Raw genomic sequence first — 10,979 nt, 5'->3', positions numbered from 1 at the left:
ACCAAAGAAACCACACCATTTATCCAATATGCTTGACCTCTCCCAAAAAAATGTTTACATGAGCCCCTATTTCTTGTCTTCAGTTCAGGTCAGACTCCTCATGGCCTCTACTCTTTGCTCCTGCTATTAGCCAACCTCGGAAAAGCTCTCACACATCTGTCCAGATCCTACCTATACTTCTATACAAACCTCAGGTTTTATAGTTCAAAAATGGTTGAATAATGACCGTGTCATATATTTCGACCTGATAGTTCAGGAAAAAGTCTCAAGGCTAAACTTCATTGGTCCACTTTAGATTTCATATCCATTATTAAACCAATCATCATGGCTGTTGGGATGCAGTGCTCTCATGGGCCAAACCTGAGTCTTATTGTCCCACTCACAGAGCCATGTGGGCAAAAAAATGAGAAAAGACTAATTTCTCAAAGGAAATTTAATGTGCTATCATCAAAGGGGGAAAAAACTGAGCAAGGTGTGCATATATGAGATATATTTATATGAAGATATATTTACATGAAGGTAATGAAGCTTAAACTTCAGGGAACTTCACTTGCACAGGTTTCTTCTAAGACCATGTATCTAGTTTTATATTTAAATTGTTGAATATTTTTTTAAAGAAAGGCCTACAAATTGCAAAAGTTCTGGGAACAATAAAACCTGGATGTACCCCTGCTAAAAACATAAATATTTGTAAAATTAATAAATAAATGTTCCCAACATATTGGGCTCCTTATTTTTAGTAGAAATGAATCATTTAGTGGAAAATTCATTCACTTTAAATTCTTCACAATAACTTAGTGTCTTATCTTTTGAAATTAACAGAAAAGAACTTAATCATTCACTTCAGATGTCCCCAGCTTCAGTATCTTAACATATTTTAACATACTCAGTATCTTAACATATTTTTCTCTGCCTGTGTCACAGACCCACTCAGATAAGACCCTTTTCATTGTTTTTCACCCCCTCGAACTGTGTTTCTAAATGAAATCTGCCTCCCAGTATCTCCATTCATGAGAGGCCTAACCAGTTATAGTTGTTCGTGGATCACAGCGTGGTTCCTCATAGCACCAATGTGAAGAAATGTGCCAGTGGTTCATGTTCACTCTAAACTGATATTCTCTCATAGTATTCTTTTTTAAAAAATTCCAAATTAAAATGAATTCTCTTAGACTTCCATGGAGAGAACATGAAATGTAAGGTATATCTTATATTGGAGTGAATCTAGGGTGTGAGCCTTATCAAAGCCGTTCGACTATAGAGGAAATATGTCAAAATTGGATCTGGGTAACCAGAAACTGTGCCCTTGTTTTTGAGTTTTCCAACTGCACTTTAACCTTCTTCTTGGCAGTTAAGGCAAGGGGAATCTATCTACAAATGACAATTTCCACTTAATACCCCAGCAGGTGTCCAAGTCTATAGTCCTTTAGATGTGGCATTGCATTTTCCCATTTATTCCTTAGTTTTCTTCCCTCTCTCACCTCCTACAAGAAATATGGCATGGAGATTGAGCAGTGCAATTTTGTTGCCTTTTTTTTTTACTTTTAATTTGTTGAAATTATCTCTAGGCAGAAGAAGGGGATGAGGGCAGGAGCCAGATGGTTGTAGCTAGAGTAGAAATCTACTACTGCAGAGCTTTGAGATTCTCAGATCTGGTGCAAGTCACAATTTTCTTGCAGTGAAAAGGGATGAAATAACAGAATAGTGACAAAAGGCTTCTAGCAGATTGAGCCCCAGTGCCCCATTCTCTCCATCCTGTCTACACACATGTAAAAGGCAGTGTCTTTTCCATTCATTCTCCAAAGCCCCATCAACCATGGACTACAGCAGATTCTCTTAAAGGTTGGGGGAAGGAGGAAGAAGACAATTCAATTATAATGAAAGAAATTTTTATCATAGGACTTTAAGAATTTACAAATGAGTATCATGAATTTCTCTTTAAAGTCCTTCAGCCCCTCAGTCACTTTCTTCCTAACCACTCACCAAATACCAGGCACTTGATATAACTAACCCTTAGCCCCTCCTTCTCCCTATGCACGTGAAGTAGAGAACAAATTGAGACTGAGGGAAAGAGGAACAATAAGGCTAAGGGTTAACCTCTTTTATCTTCTTATATTTGAGGAGATTCAGCCAATAGAAGATTCCTTTCATACTGCTCTCTGGACCATCTAAAGCCCTAGAAGATAACAGCACACAGAGGTCTGAAGAGAACTGATGGCTCCCTCCCCTAGTCTGTGATAAAGAAAACTGACTCTCAATCTTTTATGAAATAATATGTCAATGCAGCTGAATATCCACTCAAATATCCACTTGTTAGGTTTTGTTTTTCCTCCCCAACCAGACATATAATGTCTCTTCCAATACTATTCCAACTCTCTCATACCAAGGTGTCCTACAATTCAATTCATTTCTATCACTAACTACCTGGATTTAACATTAGACTCCACAGGTATAAAGGCTCTTTCCCACAAAACTGCCCTTACTTTAGAGGCCAGTCAAAGTGTTAGACCCCCAGGTTACTCACTCTTCTGTCCAACTTGGTGACAAATGCAGGGATTCCAATCTCCTTTCTTCTCAGGTTCAATAATTTGCTAGAATGACTCATACAACCTGGGGAAGCACTCTATTTATTATTACCAGTTTATTTTAATGAATACTCAGGAATAGTCAAATAGAAAAGAGTCACAGGGCAAGGTATGGGAGTGGGATGCAAGGAGCTTCCATGTCCTTTCTAGGTATGCCACCCTCACAGCACCTGGATGTTTTCCCTATTGTAGAAATTCCCCAAACTCCATTCCATAGTTGTTTAGAAGTTTTAAAATGGTGGTTTCTTTACTATAGATATAATTGATTAAATAATAGGGAACTCAATTGCTTATCCCCTCTTTTTTCCCCAAAGGTTGGGGAGTGGGGCTGAAAGTTCCAATCTTCTAATTAAGGGCTATTTTTTTCTGGCAACAAGATGCTCCTGTCTTCTTTATCCCTCAGGTAATTTCCAGGGGTCTTTGGAGTTCTGAACCAGGTTAAGAGGCTAACTATCTATCTTATTTTATTACACCATGTCAGTGTTTAACTGTCCTGTTTAAAAAAAAAAAAATTCCAGAACCACCCCTTTCCTGACTGTTTCTGGCTCTCCCTTTTTATGCACTTTCCATATCCCTTAAGAGATTGACCAGGAACCTCTGATTTGTTCTTGATAGGCTTTTCCCCATGTAACTAGTTCCCCTGTGGCATAATTCTTTTATCTCTCTCCTCCAATAAATCATTCATGAGAACAAGCATCCTCAGAGCATTAGAGTCGAATGCCCCCTACTTGCTCTTCTTCCCAGAAGGATTTTAGGAAGTCAGTGGTTGAGAGTGAAAATAAGTGGCTGACACCTCATTCCAGTCCCTTTTCATATAGGCATCTGCTCCTCTTTCCATTGACCTCCAGGTTATTGATGCTCCAGAGAGGAGAAAGGATAATTTTTGAGGGTCCATGGAAGTATTTTGGCTCTTACTTCTTCTTATTTATACCGGGAAACTCAGAGCTGGATCCTAAGACTTGTCAATGCAAAACCAAGAGTTTTGCTAGTTGAAATGGGATGGGGATGAGGACCAATTTAAGTGAATGTCTCTGTGCATTCCACCTGATAGCCTCCCCACCCCCACAAACAACAACAACAAAAACAATTCAGGGAAACAAAGCTTCCCTTTTATGTCACCAAGAGATCTTTCTTTGAAGCAAAAAACTCACTCCCTCCTGTGGCCCCAGACAGACTCCTCTGAGATGCTGAGGGCTTGAGCCCACATTGGCTCATTTAAAATCCTGTTTAGGTCCCAGCATGTGGCAATGTGCTCTACTCTGATGACACTTTTCGTTTCTAATAATAGAGCAGATGAAGTAATATTGCAATTGATGTTCCCTGGGATTTGATTGGATAAGTGTATAAACTGTGGAGGGGGAAGAGGGTTGTATGGACAGATCACATTAGTATTCCTGTCCTATCAATGTGCGGGGCCGCGACCAACGTCAGCCGGACCGATTCCCTGCGTCTACCAGTCCCGCCACGAATTCATTTGGGATCCTTAATGAGAGGATAGGAGAGGAGTCCGCGGAGAAGGGATCAAGGCAACCGATTAGAGCCAACTGCCTGCAGCGGGGACAGCCAGCCCTTCCAGGCCTGGCGACCGCAGAGGGAGGGGAAAGAGGAACTGAGCACCGCTGCGGGAAGACACTGAAGCAAGAGCGACACCCTTTCCCGCCCCCCCACCTTGCAGCGCAGGCTTTGAAAGCTTCTCCCCCATCTGAATGGAAACTCGGAACCGTGGGGCAGCGCGTTCCTCCTCGCTCAGCCTTGCAATCCATGCCGAGAGGAAAGCGGTGCGAACCCACGCCAGCGTCCAGCTCCCGGGACAGGGCCGGCAATGCTGCTGAGCAGAACTTGATCGCGCCTCTTCACAGCTGGTAGTGGAAGCGATGCTGCACGGCATAGCCAGAGCTTCCCCTGCTCTCCTTCAAGCTGAAGGTTACCCACCCGCGCAGGCAGCTCCAACCTTGTGAGCTGCGCGCCTCGGGTCCCGGCTCCTGCTGCTTGGCGGCGTAGTGCTGGGCAACCACCGGGCCGCCCGCGCCGGGGCGCACTGCACCAGCGGCTTTGGCTTGGTGGATGTGTATGCATGAGTTCTGCACCGAATGGGCGCAAAAAGCGCCCCAGCCGGTCCGCCCGCTCCTCCATCTTCCAGATCAGCAAACCCCCGCTGCAGAGCGGAGATTGGGAGCGCAGGGGCAGCGGCTCCGAAAGCGCCCACAAAACCCAGCGAGCCCTGGACGACTGCAAGATGGTGGGTGAAAATTGCGCCTCTTTTTTTTTTAAGAGGGGGGTGGGGGAGTCGTGTATGTTAATCGTTCGCTTGAGTGCCAGCCACTCCCCATCCTCAGCTCCTCCATGCAGATCACGTGCCATGTACTATTTTTAAATCTGCATTCCCCCAGATTCGGGGTGACAGCCCAGTCGTAATGGCCCTATGGAGAAAAGTGCCACTACTAGGGTCGTGGGAGTAAGGGTCTGTGGTTGTGCCTCTAACCCCTGGAAGAATGGTGGATGTGAAAGACAGGGTGAACTAGCTCGCTCACAAGGAGGGAGGGGTTGGGGATGTGGGGGGGGGAGGGTGCTGCTTTGTGGTGAGACAGTAGCAAACAAACCCAAACAGAGAGCACGGGGCGCTGCGGAGGGGATGAAGAAACTGGCAAATCTTCTTCAGGTTCCAGAGCTAGAGGGGTTCCATGGCCAGGCAGGAGGTGACTGTTTTTGCCTGTTAACATCCTAGTCTTTTATCTAGTGTCACTTCATATCCATGTTCTAGCAGTAGCAGAGGGGAGCATCTATGTGGGAGTTCCAGCATCGTTCTATAGTGACCTGGGAGTGGAATGATAGCTCTCCAAAGAAGCTCTTGCTCTTCAGAAACATTCTGGATGGGTGGGGGCAAGTGGTTGTGCAGATAGATTTTCCAGGATTAGGCTTGCTTATGGAAAATAAACATTTGCTTTGGATAAAGAGACTTTCCATCTTTGCGCCTTAACTTTTTAAAAAGTCCTTAGGGTCCTTGACAGAAGATGTGGGGAGGTGGCTCAGAGGTCAGTGAAATTTCCTTTATGTACACCAAAATAGGAAACTTTCTGATGGCAAGTGTTTGGTGAAAGAAACTGGCTTCTTTTCCAGCTTGTCCAAGAGTTCAACACGCAAGTGGCTCTGTATCGAGAGTTGGTCATTTCAATTGGGGACGTCTCAGTCAGTTGCCCCTCACTTCGCGCGGAAATGCACAAGACAAGAACCAAAGGCTGTGAAATGGCCCGTCAGGCACACCAAAAACTGGCTGCCATCTCAGGGTAGGAGTTTCTTGGCATTATTTGATAATTTGTATATGAAGCATGGATACTGACAGATTGTTATTGGTGTCCAAGGCTCAGAGATGATCTTTGCAAATTCGGTATTTAAACCAATCACCCTAAGGTTGGAATTCTCTAGAGAGCTGTAAACAAACTATAGGCCAAATCATAATCTGAAGGCTATAGGAGTCTTGTGTGTGGAGAGGTAGTAATAAGTGATTTATTTCTTTAAAAATTTAACTTTCAGTATAATGGCTGCATAATGGAATTTGGGACTTAAGATTTGAGGAGTGGGATTGAGAATCAAATTAAAGTTAAATTATCATGCCTCAAGATTATTTTGTCATCTGCTGCCAAAGAAAAGGGCTATGCTTTAGAGAGAAAATCTTTGCTAAATTTAAGATTTACCAAACTATTTATACCATGAGTTAAATTCCTATGATTTAAAATAAAATCCCTAAAATAAAGTCTTGGATATAAATTACTCTCTTCACTGTAATGATATTGAAAGTGAGGGGTTTTGTTTGTTTGTTTTTACAGATTGGAGAAATTCACAAATCTAAAAAAACCTAGGCCACTTTGTTCCTACAAGTTATTCAAGTCTATGTAAGGTGATAATAGAGTGAGTGAAAACTTTTCTCCTGGGACCTCATCTACTCCTTCTTGATCTCCATATTGGGAGAAAAGTTAGCCAGGGACTTGTTAACAGTTGCTATTTTAAAGTACTTACAGCAAAGAAGCACAGAAATTCTTGTACAAATACAATAATTTAAGTGTTTGTTTCAGTCATGATATATCTTTATCTTTATATAAAGAAGTTATATAACTTCTTTATCATAATAGAAATTCAAATTAGTCAGACCCACCTACTAATGTTGTAAATTGATCACTTGTAGGAATTACATATAATTTTTCTTCATCATCCTTAATGCCAATAATGACTATTACTGGTCACTATAAAAAAGACTGGAAAGCTCTGTGCTGCCTTTCTTACTAGCTTACATTTGACAATAGTCATTTTATATCAGGAGAAAAGATACATCTTTCTAATTTCCTGGGAGTGAGGGACACAAATGTACTTAATAGGAAGTGAATCTGGGAAGTGTATTTTAAGAAATGCAGGCCATAATATATTTGAGACAAAGAAAATGTGACACATTAAGGGACAAATGTGAAGTGGAGAAAAAAAACAAGAAACATGAGGGGAGAGTAATGGTTTTAAAAAGTATAGAGAAACAATGTCTCACAAGAAAAGCAGGTTAGGACAGGTAATTTTCCACTCAGGGCTGAGGCATAGCAATTCTATAACCTTCATGTCCAAGAGTGTAGGATGGAGTTATATCCAGGATCCCTTTATGTGGAAACTCAAAACGAGAACTCATTCTAAAGCAGAGAAAGTAGAAGAAATGAACAATTTCAGTTCAGAGTATTTTTCTGTACATATGAAATTCAGTTCTTCTAAGTTTTAGGAAAGAAGAAATCTGAAACTATTGGCTGAAAGTTGAGTTTTGAGGATTTGAGGTAGATTGTATTTACTTTGTTGCTTATCTATTAACTGAGGGTCAAATGGGTAAGGGGGGAATTTTTTTATAAGAATTCGTGAGAAAATATGGTTTTCTTAGATCTTTGCAAAGGTAAAGCTAACTTCCGAAAATGACCTACCATAAAATTTGACACATTCCTCCCTTGAAAATAATTAAATGCAGTTTAACATTCTTTATAAAAGGTGACAGTGATATAATTGAAGGAAATTCCTCTGGTTCCTCACCTTCAGGGCTCCATTAATGAAGAATGTGATTCCCTTTTGCAGAATTCCATTTCTGATATTGCTTCTTATGTGGCTTCTCATTTCAAGCCTGACGTGAAGGCCGGTAGAGAGGCTGTAAGATTTCTTTTACAGTATGAAGCTAGGGTGAGAATAGCAAAAGTTCTTCCAAAAGTAAAGAAAAATATTGGATTTCTTGAGTGCCTGCTATTTACTGTCACGATCCAGCTAATTCATAAAATAGGCATCTCAGGAAGGATTATTATTCTTATTTTACTAAGAAGGCCCAGGGAGATTCAGGAAGTTGCTTAAAGACCCAGCTACAAAGTCACACCTTTGATTCAACTCCCATGTTTTCTTGCTTCTGATATCCATGCTCTTTTCTAATTATCTTTTAATGATACCATTTCAAGAGTTATGTAAAAAGGAAAAAATACTAGCAATGCCAAAATATTTATAAATCTTAAAGAGAATAAGCTAACTGAAAAAAATCTAGTCATAATCATATTATATGATTATGTTGATATGCAATGCCCAGAAAAAGCAAATTTATAGGGACAACAAGTAGATTAGTGATTACATAATACTTCGATGGGAACAGGTAGTGACTCAAGATGGACTCAAGTAATCTTTTTATAGTGATGGAAATATTCCAAAACTGGACTGTGGAAATATTCCAAAGTACAACTCTGCATATAAACTAAAAACCATTGAATTGACAACTAAAAGTGAGTTCATTTTATAGTATATAAAGAATATCTCAATAAATGTTTTTTAAGACACCATCACCATACTTAACATTTGGTCTTTTTTGGGCTTCATTCTTTTCTACAGATGTAGCTTGTAGTGAAAGGATATAAGTTAGAGGGATGAAAGAAAAAATAAGTTTTGCTCTCCACACATCCATCACGATACCTATCTGATAGCTAGCCTCCAAGCACTGATGCTTTTGTAGGAGTACAGGTGGAAGAAAGGCAGGAGTTGAAGACATTAGTAAATTCACCAAAGAGTTAGTGAATTCATTGCTTACCAATACAGACTACCCCTTCCTTGTCCACCAGCTGAATCTGGGGCCAGAGGAGGGAGATGGGATTGAAAGTAGACAGGGTAAAAAGATGTAAGAGAGAGGAAGAAAAAAAATTATGAGTCAGAATTAAGCCACAAATGCTACTACCTCCTTTTCATCCCTGATCAATTGAATCATTCCAGGTATGGTAGTAACCACAAAGGAGAAAACCCACCCTGAGTTTCTCATGACCACCCTGGGTTAGAAGTCTATCTTTCCCAACACAATCAAATACTTTCTCAAATGGTGTTAGGTCAGTAGCTGTTTCAGCAACAGCCTTTTATTTCAGAGGCAGCAAGTGTCTTAGCACAAACCCACCCAGCCAGGTGAATCAGAAGTCTTCTCTGCCTGATATGATTTACCAAGGTTACTAAACCTTTACAACTCAGATCTTTTCCTACATATTAAGGCCGGAGGGACCTTAAAGATTATTTGCACTGAGGATGTATCTCAGTGGTAGAGCACTTGACTAGCATATGTGAGGCCCTGGGTTCAATCCGCAGTAAAACACACACACACACACACACACACACACACACACACACACACATTTGAAGATCACTTGCAAGAGTAGTCCCCCACCCCCGCAAAAAAGTAGATGTTTTAAGCAGCAAATCTTTCCTTCAATCTAAATGTAGAAAGTCAAATCTAGAAGACAAGTCAAAGTAGCATTGCTATGTACTGTTTGAGGGTATATGTATGTATCTATGCACATGCATGCTTTAATATCAGTGGGTAATGGTCCAGACCCTGTCTCTTTGGACTTTCTTCCCAAAGTGACTTCTGCTACAGGGTACTTTATATTTGAGGAGTCTGAGATTCAGAAGATTAAGATGAATGTAGAGGCAACTTGGCAGAGTATACAAGAGATTTTGGTCAGACAGACCTGGAATAAATACCATCTTTTTTTATATATATTTTTATTGGTTGTTCAAAACATTAAAAAGCTCATGATATATCATCTTTCATACATTTGACTCAATTGGGTTATGAACTCCCATTTTTACCCCAAATACAAATTGCAGAATCACATCGGTTACACACTCACATTTTTACATAATGGCATATTAGTGACTGTTGTATTCTGCCACCTTTCCTATCCCCTACTATCCCCCCTCCCCTCCCCTCCCATCATCCCTCTCTACCTCATCTGCTGTTGATCAATTCTCTCCCTTGTTTCCCCCCCTTTCCCCTCACATCCTCTTCTATGTTATTTTGTGTAACATTGAGGGTCTCCTACCATTTCCATATGCTTTCCCTTCTCTCTCCCTTTCTTTCCCCCCACTCGTCTTTGTTTAATGTTAATCTTTTCCTCATGCTCTTCCTCCCTGTTCTGTTCTTAGTTGCTCTCTTTATATCAAAGAAGACATTTGGCATTTGTTTTTTAAGGATTGGCTAGCTTCGCTTAGCATAATCTGCTCTAATGCCATCCATTTCCCTGCAAATTCTATAATTTTGTCATTTTTTATTGCTGCATAGTACTCCATTGTGTATAGATGCCACATTTTTTTTATCCATTCATCTATTGAAGGGCATCTAGGTTGGTTCCACAGTCTAGCTATTGTGAATTGTGCCGCTATGATCATTGATGTGGCAGTATCCCTATAGTACACTCTTTTAAGATCCTCAGGGAATAGTCCTAGGAGGGTGATAGCTGGGTCAAATGGTGTATCCATTCCCAGATTTCCCAGGTATCTCCATACTGCTTTCCAAATTGGCCTTACCAATTTGCAGTCCCACCAGCAGTGTACAAGTGTACCCTTTTCCCCACATCCCCGCCAACACTTATTGTTGTTTGACTTCATAATGGCTGCCAATCTTACTGAAGTGAGATGGTATCTTAGGGTGGTTTTGATTTGCATTTCTCTTACTGCTAGAGATGGTGAGCATTTTTTCATGTACTTGTTGATTGATTGAAATACCATCTTTTATGACCTTGATGAAAGTAATGTTCTATTAGTTCCTTCATCTGTAAACTAGTTGTTCTGTTTGCTCATGGAGTACTTGAGAGGACTAAGAGAACTCAATATGCAGAGAAGGGACTACATTCCCAGCCTGTCTGATGGACACTCTGCCTATCAGAGGCTGCCTAAGACTGGAACCTGAGTCTTTTGCTCCCTGGTCTAGTGCCTATTCTGTCAAACATTCCACCAACCTGAGAATGATGAGAGCACAACACACAGGGGAGGGGTGACCCAGAAGTACCACTGTCCCTCAGCAAATCCCAGGAGCTGATGCTGTGGTGGGCTGGTGGTTAGGATTCCTGTCTAAGGCTGCTTCTG

General features: G+C 41.0%; 1 protein-coding gene across 2 annotated transcripts in view; it reads left to right on the top strand.

Annotated features, from left to right (window-relative positions):
• Positions 1–4,004: 4,004 nt before the first annotated feature.
• Positions 4,005–10,979, top strand: part of RGS7BP (regulator of G protein signaling 7 binding protein) — a 108,003-nt gene continuing 101,028 nt past the window's right edge. The window contains exons 1-2 of one of the 2 annotated variants that reach the window (XM_081285347.1): positions 4,005–4,821; positions 5,700–5,866. In XM_081285347.1, the coding sequence (XP_081141473.1) occupies positions 4,657–4,821; positions 5,700–5,866 (332 nt within the window). In that variant the 5' untranslated portion in view covers positions 4,005–4,656. Of the gene's footprint in view, positions 4,822–5,173; positions 5,279–5,699; positions 5,867–10,979 lie in introns of those variants that run through there. The other variant, XM_081285348.1, reaches the window with a different exon arrangement.

This window comes from Spermophilus citellus (genome assembly GCF_964194105.1).
Source record: "Spermophilus citellus genome assembly, chromosome: 1".
Taxonomy (NCBI): Eukaryota; Metazoa; Chordata; class Mammalia; order Rodentia; family Sciuridae; genus Spermophilus; species Spermophilus citellus.
This window is presented reverse-complemented; position numbering and strand designations above follow the sequence as displayed.